Source organism: Centropristis striata, chromosome 3, assembly GCF_030273125.1.
Source record: "Centropristis striata isolate RG_2023a ecotype Rhode Island chromosome 3, C.striata_1.0, whole genome shotgun sequence".
NCBI classification, from domain to species: Eukaryota; Metazoa; Chordata; class Actinopteri; order Perciformes; family Serranidae; genus Centropristis; species Centropristis striata.
This window is the reverse complement of record NC_081519.1, coordinates 19599850-19618742: the sequence shown is the minus strand read 5'-3', so window position 1 is coordinate 19618742 and position 18893 is coordinate 19599850. Positions and strand designations below refer to the sequence as shown.

The 18893-nt window shown below is 38.3% G+C and overlaps 1 protein-coding gene across 3 annotated transcripts in view; it reads left to right on the top strand.

Annotated features, from left to right (window-relative positions):
* itpr1b (inositol 1,4,5-trisphosphate receptor, type 1b) overlaps window positions 1-18893 on the top strand; it is a 109019-nt gene that overhangs the window by 18061 nt on the left and 72065 nt on the right. For all 3 annotated transcript variants that reach the window (XM_059329644.1, XM_059329646.1, XM_059329645.1), the window contains exons 6-31: window positions 1213-1371; window positions 3801-3899; window positions 4071-4154; window positions 4525-4671; window positions 4933-5037; window positions 5429-5473; window positions 5573-5602; window positions 6091-6245; window positions 11797-11896; window positions 11974-12134; window positions 12675-12816; window positions 12925-13083; window positions 13172-13344; window positions 13720-13839; window positions 14161-14352; window positions 14783-15034; window positions 15130-15271; window positions 15362-15515; window positions 16371-16564; window positions 16645-16771; window positions 17057-17111; window positions 17203-17368; window positions 17504-17671; window positions 17797-17868; window positions 17953-18090; window positions 18729-18854. In XM_059329644.1, coding sequence (XP_059185627.1) covers window positions 1213-1371; window positions 3801-3899; window positions 4071-4154; window positions 4525-4671; window positions 4933-5037; window positions 5429-5473; window positions 5573-5602; window positions 6091-6245; window positions 11797-11896; window positions 11974-12134; window positions 12675-12816; window positions 12925-13083; window positions 13172-13344; window positions 13720-13839; window positions 14161-14352; window positions 14783-15034; window positions 15130-15271; window positions 15362-15515; window positions 16371-16564; window positions 16645-16771; window positions 17057-17111; window positions 17203-17368; window positions 17504-17671; window positions 17797-17868; window positions 17953-18090; window positions 18729-18854 — 3465 coding nt within the window. The remainder of the gene's footprint in view (window positions 1-1212; window positions 1372-3800; window positions 3900-4070; window positions 4155-4524; window positions 4672-4932; window positions 5038-5428; window positions 5474-5572; window positions 5603-6090; window positions 6246-11796; window positions 11897-11973; window positions 12135-12674; window positions 12817-12924; window positions 13084-13171; window positions 13345-13719; window positions 13840-14160; window positions 14353-14782; window positions 15035-15129; window positions 15272-15361; window positions 15516-16370; window positions 16565-16644; window positions 16772-17056; window positions 17112-17202; window positions 17369-17503; window positions 17672-17796; window positions 17869-17952; window positions 18091-18728; window positions 18855-18893) is intronic.

Sequence of the window (18893 nt, the reverse complement as noted above, 5' to 3'; positions counted from 1 at the left end):
CACTATATATGACGCTGTGTGCTTGATAATATTGACTATAATTCTGTTTTAATCAGAGAGGAGTTTTAAATAATTGCTACAGCACAAAGGAGGGCCATAAAGTTGTCCGTTGTAATGTCTTATCTTGCCTCGCTTGTTGCCCAGAAATGGGTAGAGACAGGTATGAGATCATCTGAAGACATAAATGGTCATGCATTCTTTCTAAGTGATGTACACAAGAGAGACCGTACATATAGTGAAGGATGATGGATGGATTATTCAATGGGCCTACCAAGCACAGTCCCATGGGCCAAAATGTTACTCAAAGAGACATGTGCTAACTAGGAAGACCACAAAGAAACATAAAACAACTTCATAGAGACACAAAAACGACCACAAAGAGACTCACAAAAACAACAACAAAGAGAAACAAAAATGACTACCAAAGGGAGACAAAATGTCTATAAAGTGACGCAAGGCAACAAGAGAGAGACACAAAATGACTACAAAAAGATACAGAGCAACAGCAATGAGACTCAAAACACAAAATTACAAAAAAAAGGGGCAAAACAAATACAGACAAAGATAACTACAAAACAACAACAATCATGTTGTATGCCATGCTCCTATGCAGAAAATGAGGTGGGGCCTTTTACTGGCACCTAATGTCTCATAATCTGCTCTTATGTAAGATTACTTAGTTTTAATGGACATCATTTTAGTAATAGTGACCACTAATTGGTTCATGGTTTGCCTCGAAAACTATTTTTAACAACAGCTAGCTTAGATGTGCACTTGGCATTTTGCCAAGTCTCATCCTGTCTACTATTTGTGGTGCAAACTCACTTTTTTTTAACACCATATATTGCATTGTAGGATTAAGTTTAGTTAAGTTGGCTGTGTGCCCCAACAATATGCAAAGCTTATGAAATTCCAGTCTAGTTGGTAATATATTATTTTGACAGGTCTGAGGGTTGTTGGCTAAATGGCAGAACCAACAGAGGTCATGAGAATCATTTAAGGATAAGACACTTGAATTATTTTAAGAAGTAAAGACACCAAACCGTTCTGGAGATGCGTGTTTTCAGTGAAGTGTTTGCTTTGGTCCAGTTGTACCAGACTATGACATATTTCCATCTTGGTTCCAGCCTCTTGTTGTTTCCACTGTCTGCATCATGCCATTTATAATGGTCCTGCAACCATAAAAGACTGTTTCTGTTTTTTTCCCAACAGTTGCTGCACTTGAAAAGCAATAAGTACCTAACAGTGAACAAGCGCCTACCTGCTCTGCTGGAGAAGAATGCGATGAGAGTGACTCTGGACTCAGCAGGAAATGAGGGATCCTGGTTCTACATCCAGCCATTCTACAAGCTGCGATCCCTGGGAGACAGTGTGGGTAGAGCTGGGTGTGGGATTCAAGTTTATTATGATGTGTAGGAGATATTAAGGATGTATTTTTAGATTTTTTACAGGATTTGAAACTGCAAGCTTGTACCTTGGTTTTTAGGACTGAATGAATTAATGACAACTGGCCAAATCTGAGCACCAGGGATTTCTGGAAAACTTCCAAGGGACATTAAGCACAGACATTTTGGAATTTTTCTACAATTTTAATTTAAAAATTGTACCTTAACTAGTGAACATTTACCAGGGGAAATGCACATAAAAAACAATACTAAGTCATATGGCATGATTTGGTTAAAAGTCTGCATATTTAATTAAATTATAACCATGCACTGCATTTTGCAGCACTCTTCTGTCACATGTACAAATTATTTGCCAGCACACCATTAAATAGAATTCAGTCATATTACAAAACCCTCTTCATGCATAGTACATTCTCCCATCACATGTGCAGCCCACACTACTGCCAACACAACTCCACTGCCTGAGCCGTAGACTGTATTAAGTATGGACAATGCATCTCCACTTACTCCCATTGTACAAAAGTAAAGCCAAAATATCACCGTCTTCCACTGGTGACCTCATTTGGAGCCAGAGTCTGCACATTAATGAGCCGTAATTTTCCCGCCAAAAACACCTGCCTGACCCAAAAAGAGCACAATGTGAGCTTTCAATCATGACTTTGACCCCTGTTTTATAGCATTATAGCAGCTTATTAAAACCAAACTTATAAGAAAAATGAACACTTATAGTGATAAGTTTAGTGACCTATGCTGTTGCCAGCTACCAGAGGGCAATGGATATGTTTTGGCTTAACTTATGGAGTGCTGTCAGGCTATCCATATTTATATACAGTCTCTGGTCTTAGCCAGAGGACTATTGGTTTTCATGCAAGATTTGTTCATATTACTGGAGGGAATTTATTTAATATTTTTTATGATATTTCAGTTCAGCAGATAGTAGAGTACAAAAGCAAAGTACATAGTTTATAACTTGGTTAAGACCTTCTGCTAGTTTTTTCAAGCTGGCTTTTTCTTGGGCTATAACTTGTTAGCTTGATTAAGCATGCTAACCGAGGTGTTTTAAATAACATATTTCCATTAATTCATTAATGTAAAAAATTCATTATAAATTAGTTGTTCTCTTTAAATCCTAAATTGGCAAACAGCCCACATTGTCAGCTCAAATTTTCAAAGTACCTTTCCCCATTAGTTGACTTACTAGCTAACTCACCACATGGCACATTTCACAGTGAATGTAATTTGACAAGAAATTGATTTATTTTGCAAATAAATTGGTTATGTCTGCTTTTGATATGGCTAAAGGTTCATTTCTATAAATATATGACATAATAAAGACTAGCAGATAACCCCTATATTTCCACTAGATTTAAAGTTATTTCCTATTAATTCTCATGGAAAGATTCCTCGCTAAATATTATTTAATAATTATCATTGAGTAGTCATTGCTATAAGGGTGGGATGCTAAATTGGTGTAGTCTTTGAAAGGTACGAGATATGACACTATGGATATACTGTAGCACACAACACATGGAAATAGCCTTTGCTGATTACGCTTTAGTGTCTTATCGTGCCTGATGGAAGTTAATAGAGTTAAGATGGCTAATTTGCTATTTAGGTCACACTTTATTGTTTAATGTGTAATCTGCATTTGACCCATCTTAATTATTTAATAACTGGAGCAAGTACTAATAGATCAGGTCACTGGACTGATACAAGTGATACGTTTAAAACCCTTTCTCATTTTAAAAGTTAATGTTTTTTTAGTTGCTTGCCAGTAGATAGTGGATGTCCTTATAGAGTCAGTCTTATAACATGCACACTCAGTGGTGTGAGCAATCTCAAACACGTTACTCATGATTAGACCAAAACTTTATTCATTCATGCTTGCTGCTGATATCTTTCTTTATGATTAGGGATGTCCAGGTTCAGTGCTACACCATTAATGAGCCTCTGTCTGATCCTGTCCTCTCACACACAATACGGTCCACGACTCCCTCTAGTGCTTTTCTGGTGGCTAGCATGAACCAGGTCTCCAATAGCTGCATGCTTTGTTTACCTCGTGAAGAAAGGGAATTAAAGAATGATGGAGAATATCTTGGGAGGTGACATACTTTTGGTTAAGAATTTAAATGGATTGCTCATTCCCACACAGTGGCCCTCAGAGCAGCAGTTTTTCCATCTTGTTACAATATGTCCTATTGCCCTTCACAGAATGAGTCTGCATTTAAAGATGTTAATTGAAAAGGACACTTACATTGTCATCCATATTGCATTGTGGTATCACATCTTGTATCTGAGTAACGGCAACAGATTCTTGTTGATTTCACTGTGTGTGTCTCAACTAAAAAGCCATTTAAATGCAGTATGTTATGTGTATCTATATTTCTCCTGCAGGTGGTGATTGGAGATAAAGTGGTCCTTAACCCTGTGAATGCTGGTCAGCCTCTACATGCTAGCAGCCACCAGCTAGTCGACAACCCAGGATGCAATGAGGTACGTGAACACTTGCCTCACAGGGCTTTACAGTAAATGAGACACAACAGAGTATCCTCATATGCTTCATGAAAGTAGAATATGAAACTGCAAGTTTCAAACCCTGCGTTGTATAAGAAGACATACATTTTTCTGTATTGTTCACACTTTTCTCTCTCCTCTGTCTGTCAGGTTAATTCTGTAAATTGCAACACAAGTTGGAAAGTTGTTCTGTTCATGAAATGGAGTGACAACAAGGAAACAATACTCAAAGGGGTAGGTACCCTCACGTCTTTTTGTGACATTAGCACAACTCCATTGTCTTTTTACAAACATATTAGAACACATTAAACATTAAAAACATAATTTAAGATCAGTTGAAGAAAATACAAGCATCTCCAAAAATGTTACTTTCGGTATGTTACATACTGTGTGTGTGTGTGTGTGTGTGTGTGTGTGTGTGTGTGTGTGTGTGTGTGTGTGTGTGTGTGTGTGTGTGTGTGTGTGTGTGTGTGTGTGTGTGTGTGTGTGTGTGTGTGTGTGTGTGTGTGTGTGTGTGTGTGTGTGTGTGTGTGTGTGTGTGTGTGTGTGCATCTGTCTGTCTGTCTGTCTGTGTGTGTCTGTGTCTGTGTGTGTGTGACTGCAGGGTGATGTAGTTCGGTTGTTCCATGCAGAGCAGGAGAAGTTCCTCACTTGTGACGACCACAGGAAGAAGCAACATGTTTTTCTCAGAACAACTGGCCGTCAGTCTGCCACTTCTGCCACTAGCAGCAAAGCACTGTGGGAAGTAGAGGTTAGCACAATATCTTATCCAGATGGAAGCTAATTCACTCTTTGGTGCTTGTCTGTCATTGTCCTTTTATTAACTAGATAATAAATAAATAGTTGGTTTTTTTTTTTGGCTTCTAACATTGAAGATATATAGTCTACAGTTATTTATGTGGCTTTACTGTAATAGAAAAAACATCATCAAGATATCACAAATAATGCATCTACAATCCTTGTAGCAATTTTATATGTATGCCTTCTTTGCCATGTCTTTTGCCATTTCCAGGTGGTCCACCATGACCCATGTAGGGGAGGTGCAGGCTACTGGAACAGCCTGTTCAGATTTAAACACTTGGCCACAGGGTGTTATTTAGCTGCTGAGATGGGTGAGGTGTGTGTCAACTTTTTCTTTCCATCTTAAACTGTTAAAGATCCTATGTTCAAAGAGACAGGCACTGTAATTCCAAACAGGGTGAATACAGGTATATTCAGACAGATAGCATGAGAAAATTTGTATTATTAGAACATTAATTCATGTAAACATGTTCTGGTAGAAACACAAAATACAAGTATGAGTTGAAAACAAGCATAATCTGTCCCTTTTGAATACCCATGCATACTGTTTATTTACTTTCATTCGGTGTGATCTGTCCAGTTTTAATCAACAAAGTACTCTGACATGGTTGGTCTAGAGCCATATGGTGTAGACATACTGGTAAATTAGATGGCTGGTGCAGTGACCACAATTCAATGCTGATTTGACATGTGATTGTGTTTCCCAGGTGAATGCAGACTTTGAGGAGGAGAGCGCTGAGCAGCGCTCCTCAGTAAGACTTGATCTTTTTTCCTCTGCTTCATGCTGGTTGCCATATTTCTATTGATCTAATCTGCTCAATTCTGTGCTGGGTCTTTGCTCTCTGCTCTAGGTCGTGGACTTTACACCCTTTAATTTCCAGGTACTGTCCTATAATCTTTACTTGGCTGCCTCAACCTACCACAAAATTCATTGTCATGTCTCCACATGCATCATACTTTTCAATTTCTCTCTTGGCACACTCAATCATCAATAACTCTTTCTATTTAGGTTGTGTGTGCCTTCATTTTAGTAGCAGTACACCACAGGGTGTCACTAAGGCATCATCTCATCTCTCTGATGTATGTCTCACCATTAGGTGGCAGTGTTGTACAAACAATACTGACCCTATCAGTGATGTTGTGTGTACCTGTAGTTTTCCAACAACGTGCCAACAAGGCCCAACAGTCTGTAGTGATGACTTTATCTTACTGGTTTGCACTACTTTAGTCAAGAGTGAGAGCTAATCTGAGTGTTGACTCATAGGTCAAAGTGAAAACACTCATAGTCCTTGGCCTCATTGTGGTTCAGAAAAGTGATAGCGTGGCTCTGTATGTTTTGTAAACCTCACTACATGTTTTCTTGCTCTAGCTGGATGCAGATAATGAAGCTTTACGAGGTCGCCTGCGAGCTCCACAGGAGAAGATCATGTACACGTTGGTGCCAGTTCCTGACGGCATGGACATCTCCTCCATCTTTGAGCTGGATCCTACAACTCTGAGAGGCGGAGACTCCATGGTGCCCAGGTATAATGTAGTATATACCCACGCACCAAACATGCAGTACTTTTCCTGGGGGGACCAATTCATTTAAAAGTTACATAACATTCAGATATCACAGAGGGAGAGCATGATTTGAGGGATAGGTTGGATTTTTGTCTAGAGGGATTGTTTGACATCAGTGTATTAGCGTGGCCATCGGACAGGGAGAGTAGAAAAACATATTTAAATGTATGCGATATTAAGAATGTTTTCACCACTCTACCTTGCTGTCAGACAGCCCTCCTCGACGGGGAAGTGAAACTGTTATGTATGCTATCTTCAAATCCACCAAACCACTTAATAAAAACAAATTTCATCACATAGAACACCAGAATTGCTGGTCTACCACTTCCTTAATCGATTAGTTTGTTTGTGTTATTGTGTGAATCCAAACTAACCCTTTTAAACACCAAAACCATATCCTGTAGTTAATACACCAACTATCAAATTGTTTTACAGACGAAAACAGTGATATAAGAAAATGTAATATTAACATCATGTTGATAAAACACATAGGATAATATTGTGTAAATAATACTAAAGCCTCTTAAACCATTTTCATTTCTTTCCATGTAGTGTAATTGTTATTTTTGTACAGTTTGTACAGACTCTATTTAATTTTTTTAAATTTAATTTATTTTTTATTTGATAGGAACAATGCAGTTAGCATAGATACAGGACATGCATCTGATGTGCTGCATACAGAGATATAGCTTCAGCTAATTTTCAACTCCCGTCCCTAGTTGGGCTTTTACAACTACATACAGAATCACAATACTATCAAAATCCAATATACAATTACCCCATCTACAAAATAGAATAAAATTACAAACAATTACAATATACATTTACCCTGAGAAAAAAATAAACCCTGTATAAATATAGCTTAGAGTTTAAAATCATCATAAATCTATACAACAATAAGGAGAAAAGAAAGAAATAAGAGAGAAAAGGAAGAAAGAAAAAAAAACATCTTACATACCAATCCAACTACTCAAACAAATATATACAATAATAATACAAAGGATAAAAAGAAAAACATTACAACCCAATCCAAAATAACTACTTAGACTATAAGACTTTAAGAATGGGCACAGCTCTGGTTTGCTTTAAGCCAACACTTAGTGTTTTTTGTGAATGTTTCAAGATTAGTTATTGATTTTATTTCAGTTGGTAATGTATTCCAGATTTTACAACCTTTAATTGAGAGAGCTGACTGTCCAAAAGTGGTTCTACGGTGTTGAATTCTGCAGTTTCCCTCCACTGTGTTTCTTGTTACTCTGTTACTGTCCTGTCTTTGAATATATCTATGAAGAGGTTCACTTGCAAGGTTATTAATACATTTGAATACCAACTTAAGAAAACACAAGTGTACAAAACTGTGAAAACTCAAAAGATTGTATTTTTTTAATATAAGACAATGATGCCACCGGATGGGTTTTTTATCCATTATTTTTAGTGCCTGGTTGTATAAAGAGGAAATTTTCTTTACTTCAGAAGGTGATGCTTGAGCCCATACAGTCAAACAATATGTAATATGAGAAAAAAATCATAGAGTGCATGAAGATCTGAGCTGCTTGAGTTGGAATATAATGCCTATTTAATCTGAAACAGTTAAGATTACTCTTCACAGTTTTTGTGATTTTCTTAATGTGTGCATCAAACTTGAGCTGGGGATCTAAAACTATTCCTAAGAATTTAAATTCATTGACCTCTTGAATTTCTTCATTCTTTATTTTAACATGAAGACTTTCATGAGAGCTTGGTTTTCGTATTAAGAAACACATTGACACAGTCTTGTTTAAGTTCAGAATGAGATGATTGCACTCGTATTTTGAGTGGAGACAACACGCGTCGCACATAAACAAAGTTCAAAATGCATTTGACTGAAATCAGTTGTTGTTTTTTTTAGAATTCTATATATATATTGTGATAATATCGCAAACATTAATTATTTTGGCCACCATAACACTTATTATATAATAATTACTCCTCTGCCTGTAACTACAGAATGAAAAAAATGTTTGTTGCTGTTAAATACCCATTACTGTACAAACTTGCTCGAGACTGCTTAAAAGTTTGATAGAGAAAATGTCAGAGAACCTGTCAAGGGCAGCCATGCTTCTCACCCTTTTAGTGGAAAAAAGTTAATGTTGGGGATGATCGAAGAAATGGGTGGAATCACACATATCTCAACACCAATCAGAGTGATGTCAAGACTAAAATAATCAAAGTGGCAGTGGTACATATTTGACTCATGTTAAGTTGAAGGGGAATTCGGAACTGCCGGAAGGCAGTTTCTGAGATGGTGAGAGTTTGTTTAGTTTTGTAACTACAGACAAGGGCATTTTTTGTTATGCATGGTCTTTTTGGTCTATGTTAGCAGCACTTATTGACTTGACATTCAAATAACTTAGTTTTGCATGTTCAGTTCAATCACAGAAAGTAGGAGAAGACACTGTTGGGGTCATATTGGTGCGGTGTTTGTTTTATAATTATCTTCTTATTTTACATGTTTAGCTTCTATGCATTGATTGACATTGATATCATGCTGCTTAAGTTGGAAGTCTCATTGCATTATGCTTTCACTTATTCATAAAATACACCTGTGTGTGTGTCTTTGTGAATGGAAATGTACTACTCATGATGTGATTCTAGGCAAGGAGGGCATGGAAAAGTACGAAACAGCAAAATGTTGTAATCAGGCAGAGAATAGATGTGGAGAGTGGGCACAGGAGGGGAAAAACTAAATTTCAAAATGCCATGTAAAACTCTTTGTTACGTGTCTTTGCTAACCACAAACTAGATGTTGTGTAAACAAGTACGTGAATGTCTCCATGCACAAACACATCATCTGGGAGATAAATGTTTAATCATAAATCTGCTCTTCCCAGGTTAGTTTAAATTAAGTCATACTGAATTATATTTTATTGAAGCAAAATACTTGATTAAATGACTTTAATCAAGAAATTACTAGAAATTTAAATTTTAAATAAAATTTAAAAATGTAAATTTCATGTACTTGTGCATAAAAGCATGTTCTACATTTGTAGAACATTTGCATACAGCCTATGTGTTGTTCTTGACAATACCGTGTGAGGTGGAATGTATTGCTCTAAAATGACATTAGTACACTTGTCCTTGTCACATGCACATGAGATAAAAACAGAGGCTCTCCACTTCGTGCCAAAGCCTTCATTGTGTCACATAGTCAGGTGCGTGCCTGCATGCTTCAGGCTACTTCTGCTAGCTCCTCCCATTCCTACCTGAAATAACCCTGTCCCTTAAACTTTAGCCAGGGGATTAATTAATTCCTCGAGGAACCTGTACACAAAGGTAAGCCTGTTAGCTTCAGTAGGCGTTTACGTAATGCTGCCAAGAACATAGCTACTGTTAGTCCTGAAGCCCTAACAGGCTACACACACACACACCTACTGTTACACACGTGCAGTGGGTATGAAAGACATAGTTGGCTCAGACTTTACTATGTGCAAAGGTTTAGTGCTTAATGGAGGAGAGATGATACTGTACAGGTCACTACTGGCTAATCTGTAATGCCACACTCTTGGCTGAGGAAGCCATTGTAAGCAGTCTCTGCACTACAGAGGGACTTTGTTTACTTAACTTGCTTCTGTGTTATTTCTGAGCAGCAAGGACAGAAACTGATATACCAATATACACTGTGCCACCATACCACTTTATAAGGTACACCTGTCTAATGCAATAAATTCTCTCTCTGTAATCATAACCCTATGTTTTTTTATTGGACTGGTATCGGAGAGGTGTTGCTTTATGATCATAATATCATCATTTATGAGACCTTGTTGGTGGAGTGTTGGACTGTGTTAAAATATTCTGCCTCCCTCATGAATGTAAATGTCACAGTCATCCTGTTCTAGTTACTGTACTGGTATATAAAATACAGCAAATCAAGCCTGTTAATAGTAACTCTCTTTAAACCGCTAGGTGGAGACAAATAGACATAATGTTTCTCCCACCTCTGACTGTTTGTCTTGTGACACTCACACACTTGAGCACAGATACACATATGTTAGTGTTACATTTCAGTTTGAAGACCAGCAGCTGATTTACTGGAGCTGGGCTCTAAACAATGTTATGGTCTCACTGGAAACTTTAACAAAGCAGTTGTTGAGGGGTGTTGATTTGATGAGAGTTTTTGGGGCATTTTGGCTTTATTAGATGGGTCACAGTAGAGGAACAGGCACAAAATGGTCAGGGAGAGAAAGACCACAGAACAAATGTCCCTAGCTGGAATCAACCATTCTGATTTAACAACACCTACATTAAAACAGATACTGCTACTATTCGAAGTAGTAGTTCCTTTCCTACTTCTAGTTCAAGTTTGTGCTCATTCATTTCTTCTCAGTATGGTGCTAGAGAAAAGCCCACTGGATGAAAACAAATCTCAAGATTTAATTCCACAGAGAACATGAATGTGTTAATCACATTTTCTGGCAACTGGCCTGTTAGATTGTGAGATATTTTGTGTGCTCGGAAGGGATATTATTGTGAACTAAAACTGAAACTAAAACAAAAAACCCCTTTGTTTATTTCACATGCTGTCTAGTATTGCAGATTAAAGACAAGAACATAAAATATAGATACACTAAAACTAAGCAAACACATAAATGTGCTCAATACATTTCTTGGGAATTGGCCTGTTAGATTGTGAGATATTTTGTTTGCTCGGAAGGGATATTATTGTGAACTAAAACAAAAAAAAGCAGTTAATAATAGGCATTCCCAGTTACATACATTTGCTCAATACATTTCTTGAGAACTGACCTGTTAGAAAAAAAATGTGTGCTCACTTTATATCTTGGCACGAGGGTCGCTGTAGTGGACAGCTCATGGTGTGTACAAAATGAAAAAGGTTAAACTGGAGTAAAGATTTCCTCTAAAAAACTATTATGTAAGTATCTTATGCAAAGTGTCAACAAGAGAATCCAATATCAAAGCTACAATGGAGCTTCTGAAAGAGCCTAATTAACTCTTTCATTAAAATGTGTCTGACTAGTTGTGCAGAAATTGTAAATGCCTCTAAAACAAAGCTCTGACAAACATAACTGACATCTGTCTCTCACTAAAGAAGAATGTAGATTCTTGGTTAAAACAAGTCAAAAGGTCCCTTTGATAGGAATGGATATCATTGATTACCTGCAAACATTCGTTACAGATATTTGCTTTTGTCTAAAGAAACAAGCATCGACCAACTGTTAATATTAAGAAGACGATATCTTCCATAGTTGCCTTCATTCCTTTACTTTCCAACCTGTAGAATATGACCCACCCAATGATTCCATCACGGTTTCCACTTCAAGTCAAGAAAAATCTACTATATTTTTTTGTTTCAACTGAGAACAAAGTTATTTTGGTTCTTCTTAAAGTATGTATGCAAAACTGGAGCAGCATCCATTGCATGTTGGTAGAAAAGAGGTATCATACACCTTGTCCTGTGTCCTACAGCTTCATTCATGTTTTTCTCATCTCAGACAATTTCCTCTGTCACTTTTAGGAGCTCCTATGTGAGGCTAAGACACTTGTGCACCAACACATGGGTTCACAGCACCAACAACCCAATTGACAAAGAGGAGGAGAAACCTGTTATGTTACGGGTAAGTAGCTGATGGCTGGGCAAGGATCTGAGGTTTTCTGAACAGATCCACTAAAAACAATTGATTTTTTTTTTCAGATTGGAACATCTGCAGTAAAAGAGGACAAGGAAGCATTTGCTATTGTACCAGTGCCACCAGCAGAAGTGCGCGATTTAGACTTTGCCAATGATGCGAGTAAAGTGTTGGCGTCCATTGCTGGCAAGCTTGAAAAGGGCACCATTACACAAAATGAAAGAAGGTGGGGGGGAAACATCAACTGTGTATTTTAAATACTACATTGTCATGTGTTATGCATAGGGTTGCAAAATTCCAGGAGTATTAAAGTTGGAAAATTTCCAGAGGAATTAAGGAGAATTTATGGGGAATCTATGAGAATTAATGGGAAATGGCATGAATAAAATGGATAGCAAGATAACTAATGGGGGAAGATACTTTTAAGCCAACAACGTAAGCTGAGTGCAAATCTAGAGTTCAAAGTGAAGGACCAACTTTTTATTACCACCCAGACCCAAAAGAGTTATTGATTAAAAGGGTTTACTTTTAAACTGAAGTTTTGCCAAAGAAAAATCAAAAATCCCTAAGTTTAACTTTGAATTAAAAAAAAAAAAAAACCCAACAACTTTGCAACTCTATGTGTATACTGTAGTGTAATATTTGTAAATGTCTAATTGAAAGATATCTACATAACACTGAAGTTGCTGCAGATTTCTTTTAAAGCCGAATGTAATGTTTTACTGTTGGGGTTTGAATTATACACTTACATATGTACATTCATCAGGTTTGTGACCAAGCTCCTGGAGGATCTAGTTTTCTTTGTGGTGGACATCCCCAACAGTGGGCAGGATGTTTTGGAGATCATGGTTAACAAACCTGACAGAGAAAGACAGAAACTCATGAGAGAGCAGAACATCCTGAAGCAGGTTGGTCTTCAACCCCAGAGACTTTGACTGCACTGAACTAAATTCAATTACTTACATTTATGATTAACTTTGTTTTTTGGGTATTAAAATTCTCTATTTTCATTTCAGATTTTCAAACTTCTCCAAGCCCCTTTTACAGACAGTGGTGATGGTCCCATGCTGCGACTGGAGGAACTTGGAGACCAACGACATGCTCCGTTCAGACATATTTGCAGGCTTTGCTACAGAGTGTTACGTCATTCCCAGCAAGATTACAGGAAGAACCAGGTACGTGGACACAACTATTCCACTCTGACCCCTGATACTATGGACTTTTCTGTGCATTAATCACCACTTCTTTTCTTTGTCTTTACAGGAATACATAGCCAAACAGTTCCGCTTCATGCAGAAGCAGATAGGATATGACGTGCTGGCAGAAGACACAATAACAGCTCTGCTCCACAACAACCGGAAGCTGCTTGAGAAACATATCACTGCTGCTGAGATAGACACATTTGTGACTCTAGTGAGGAAGAACCGGGAGCCGAGGTGAGGCTCACAGGAAGGGACAGGCCCTGGCTGCTAACAGAAACTGGCATAGGAGAAGTGGCTGTGGCCAGTTTGGGTCAGATTTGTTTGTATAACAGCTCCTGAGGAATGTAAATCTATGTAAATGTATTCAAATGTGTGCAGAGGAGTATGAGTGGAACTGCTTGTGCATGACCTTGCCACTGCAAGTCATTTGTTGACAGTTAGTCTGCGCTTGTGTTGTGTTAAAGTCCTGTCAAGTGTTGTTAATGATATGTGAACAAGGCTGATTCAGAAGTTCGGACATGCATGGGCAATATAATCTGAATTGCCCATGCATAACTCTTCACTCCTTCAGTACCTATGAAAACTTAATTTATTGTAATGTGTACCCAGGTTTCTGGACTACCTCTCAGATCTCTGCGTGTCCATGCAAAAGTCCATCCCTGTGACACAGGAGCTCATCTGCAACGCAGTGCTGGACCCTACCAACGCCGACATTCTCATCGAAACCAAGTTAGCTTCTCATTTTTCTACAATTGTTGCTAAATTAAAATGACCAGTTACACAAATATATTGGAGAAAAAAAATCTCCAATTCAGAGAAACTTTCTCGAAAAATATTGACATAGCATCTCCATTTAATGACTTTGGGTCTCACAATGAGAACATTTATCAAAAAAATGACTTTGTATCACAAAATAATGACTAAATACCTTGAAATAATTAGAAATAATAATTCAGTGTCTTACTTTAATGACGTTGTATCTCAAAATAATGAGTATGAGATTTAGTAGGACTAAGACCTTTCAGAAATAATAGTTATGTTGTTCACCAGATTGGTCCTGTCGAGGTTTGAGATTGAGACGACAACAAATGGAGAGAGTCCAATGGAAGCAGAGGACGAGGAGGAGGTCTGGCTGTTCTGGAAAGACAATTGTAAGGAGATCCGGAGTAAAAGCATCCGGGAGTTGGCTCAGGATGCAAAGGAGGGTCAGAAGGAGGACCAGGAGGTGGTCAGTTACTACAGGTGAGATTTTTTTGATCATACACATATAACAACTATGAAAGCTCTAAGATGCATGTGAGAAAGAAATTGGTGATCCATATTCTACTGTATTTCTGATCTAAATAGTTGTATCTCCTGTGTTTGAGATCATTTGGCACCTGCCAAACCAATTTTTCTTTTTTAAACAGTTTTCAAAGATAACTAAGGAGCTTAGAAAGATTATCCTGACAAAATCTCCTTTTGCCTGTCCCTAAACACAGGAGAGAAAACTATTTACTCTCACTGGAACACACTGTTGTAAGAAAACGTGAAAAAAGTGTGTCAAAGTAAGATAATATAGTGCAGTCGAATCCATATAAACCAGGTCTGTTTCAAATAAGAAGTGATATACTTTTCACATTTAATAATGGCACTGCTTATAATTCCAAACTTGTTTAATATTTCCTCACAGGTGCCAGCTGAACCTCTTTGCCCGGATGTGTCTGGACCGTCAGTACTTGGCCATCAACAAGATCTCTGGTCAGCTGGATGTGGATTTGATCCTGCGCTGTATGTCTGATGAGGATCTGCCCTTTGACTTGCGGGCGTCTTTCTGCCGACTGATGCTGCACATGCATGTGGACCGTGACCCTCAGGAGCAGGTCACACCTGTTAAATATGCCCGTCTTTGGTCTGAGATTCCCTCTAAGATCGCTATTGATGAGTAAGTTAATCACATGAATACTTCTTATTGACATGTACTACCATTACAGAGATGTTCCACCATGTCTCAGATGTATTTCTCCTCTAATTATCCAGCTATGACAACGATGGAACCACCAGAGATGAGATCAAAGAGCGATTCTACCTCACAATGGATTTTGTAGAGAACTACCTCAGAGAGGTGGTGTCGCAGAACATTCCCTTCTCTGACAAGGAGAAAAACAAGCTTACCTTTGAGGTAATGTCTTTGTGGATGGCACGAACAGATGTGAAGTCACATTGGTTTATTTAAATGATAAATCATGGTTCTGAATTTTCTTGTCCGTAGGTAGTGAACCTGGCTAGGAACCTCATATACTTTGGTTTCTACAACTTTAGCGACCTGCTTCGACTGACGAAGATCTTACTGAACATTTTAGACTGTGTTCATGTCAGCACCATTTTCCCCATTAATAAGATGGAGAAGGAAGAGGAAAACAAAGGTAAACATCCAGTAGAAAATGTTTTCCTTTACTACCTTGGATGTTGTTATGTCGCACAAAGATTGTTGTTAGTCATTTTAGCTGTCTGTTAATCTTAGGCGCAAATGCAGATAAGTATTCTGCCAGATAAGTTGTTATTATGTCTTCACACCAATTGCGAAGCACATTTTTCTCATGACATGATAACAAACAAAGTCAATGCCAAAATGTGTGTAGACCCAGGATTTTGAAATTAAATGAATCCCATAACGTGAATGATGCAAACATGCAATAAACTATAATAATATTTGCTTATTCCTGAAAGTTGGGGAAGTTGAGATCAATTTGACTGAGAAATTCAAATGAATGTGACACCTATCTGTACTGAAATTCTCTTGCATATCATTATTTAAAAAAACTAGAAAAGCTGGCCCCCCTCAAAGGCCGGTCCACCTTAACCGAGTCTGAGGGGAAGGTGACACTAGCTTCAGCCTCACTTTAATCAGCAGATGGCACGGGAACTTGGGCTGTGGTCAAATAGTCTTTTTTACTTCGGAAAGTTCCTAACTGAATAAATTGACTTTGGAGTGGCAGCCATGATAAGAGCTAAATGTTAAGGATAGGTACTTATGTGATTATTTTCTTATCTCCTTTAGCATAGGATACACTGGGCCATCCTTTACTAAAGTAAAGGAGAAAAAAAATACCATTCTACAATTAATCGTGGCAGCAACATGTAAAGCAACACACCATTTGGCCGTTAATAATCAGCATATTAACTAAAACATAGAAGTCTGTCTTTCAGCAGTAGAGGATTCGAGACATAGCCAAATGAATTTGAACAATAGTATTAATCTGTGTCTGCATGTACTGTAGCTGGCAGCAATGTGATGAAGTCTATTCATGGAGTCGGGGAACTGATGACCCAGGTAGTACTGCGGGGAGGCGGCTTATTGCCCACCACACCAACTCTTCAGCCAGAAGGAGATGTGGTGAAAACACAGATTGAACCAGAGAGAGAAGACATCATGGTCATGGACACAAAGCTCAAAGTCATTGAGATTCTTCAGGTGGGACATCAGAAAACTGGTTCTTTGTTTTGACAAACACTTTTTAAAATTTGTAATGCAACTTTTCATCTTTCTCACAGTTCATTTTGAATGTACGGCTAGACTACAGAATCTCCTGCCTGCTTTGTATTTTCAAACGCGAGTTTGATGAGAACAACCCAGCAGCAGAAAACACAGCCAGTCAGAATGGAAGCAATAATGTGCCAGGTAAGATGCCACATGATTTAGTAAAGCTTTTTTACTGCAAACAATGTGGCTTGTCATAGCTGGAAAAGCACAGGTGGTATTAAAACCATGAATAATGAGTACATTCTATTTAGGTGAGCCAGGTCCGGGGTCCAGGTATTGTGCATGCTGTCATGGCTATACTGGAACAGAGCCATTGTTAATTAAATTTGTTTGATCTTTGCTCTTCCTGCTAGTCAATCCAAGTCAATTAATTGTTGTAAAACATTTTGTCTCATATTTAAACATTTTTTAAAATGACTCTAGGGAATTTGGACTTTGAGAACATTGAAGAACAGGCAGAGGGGATTTTTGGAGGAAGGTAATCCACACCTTGCTAATCTTTCTTGAGATATTTTGAGAAAAGCTAAAGCAAGATAAGTTTATATAATTTCCATTCCATGACTTTTTAGTGAGGAGAACACTCCACTAGACCTGGATGACCACGGTGGTCGTACATTCCTGAGGGTCCTGCTGCACCTCACCATGCATGATTACCCTCCTCTCGTGTCTGGAGCACTTCACCTGCTGTTCAGACACTTCAGCCAGAGGCAGGAGGTCCTCATGGCCTTTAAACAAGCAAGTCTAATACTTAATTTTAATATGTGATCATACACACATCGAGGCAAGCTAGTTCAAAACTGATCATTGTGAAATGTAAGGATTTCTGAGATTACGTTGCATACCTTGTTAACACTCTTCATCTAAATGTAGGTCCAGCTGCTGGTGACCAGTCAGGATGTGGATAACTACAAGCAGATCAAGTCAGATCTCGACCAGCTGCGTTCTATTGTAGAGAAGTCTGAACTGTGGGTTTATAAGAGGCAAGGAGAAGATGGGATGGACGGAGACGGACCTTCAGAGTCTGACAACAAAAAAAAGGTACACTGTGTGACTACACGAAAACTTATGTCATCATTAAAAGCCTAATGGAACCCAATATAGATTTTATGAGATTAATGCTGCAAAATTTACTGGACTTTTTCTCCTTACTGCTTGTTTAACAGGAAGACTCACCTATTTCTGACAAGAAGAAGACAGAAAGCACCAGCAGTTACAACTACAGGGTGGTAAAAGAGGTATGCTCATTTGTATTATAATCTTGGGTTTTCATATTTGTGATTTGTTGCCTCTAATTACAATCCTCCTGCTCTGGTGTTCAGGTTCTGCTGCGTCTCAGTAAGCTGTGTGTCCAGGAGGGGAGCTCAGGGAAGAAGAGTAAGAAACAGCAGCAGAGGCTGCTGAGGAACATGGGAGCTCACAGTGTGGTGCTGGAGCTCCTACAGATCCCCTATGAGAAGGTGCATCACTGCAGCTAAACACTTTATCACATGCAAAGTAATTAAGACGCTTTAAAGGTACTATGTAGAATTTACAGAAAATCTTAGCTTAGCTTAGGTTACAGTTAGCTAGTTGGCCACCCCTACCGTGCATCGCTCTTGGTTAGTAGAAAGCAATTGTTATTCACCCTTACTTTGTACCATGTTATTTGTTAGTATCTAAAATAAAAGTTTGTATCAGCCAAGTAACATATCCAGTCAGACAGTATTTTGCTAGCGATAATGCAAGTGAGCAAATATGCCAAAGAGGTAAAAACGGCAAAAAAATGCCTTGCCAATGATGACCGCAGTTTTTTCCCTGACGTTGGTCACATTCCTGTCTCGCTAGACAGGCTTCATTAAATAAAACGTTTTTGATTCTGTTCTTGCCTTATTGGGTTGAAAAGACACTCAGTTGCGCTCATAAATGCCACATTACATAAAAAAAACAAAAATCAGTCCTCAGGCTGTTACAGGCAACTGAGAAAGTCGGAAGTTTGAATATGCGATGAATATGTGTCAGTTGGTTTACATAATACCTTTTAAAGCTCTTCATAACTTATAGACATTGCATTGCAGTTCCCCATTAATGTAAAATGTTTCTATGTTATCTGCATCAGGGTGAGGATGTCCGAATGCAAGAGATCATGAAACTGGCTCATGAGTTCCTGCAGAATTTCTGTGCAGGGAATCAGCAGAATCAGGTTCTTCTCCACAAGCATATCAACTTGTTTCTCAACCCAGGGGTGAGTAATACATGTGTCTCAGGTTTACTCTCTGGGATG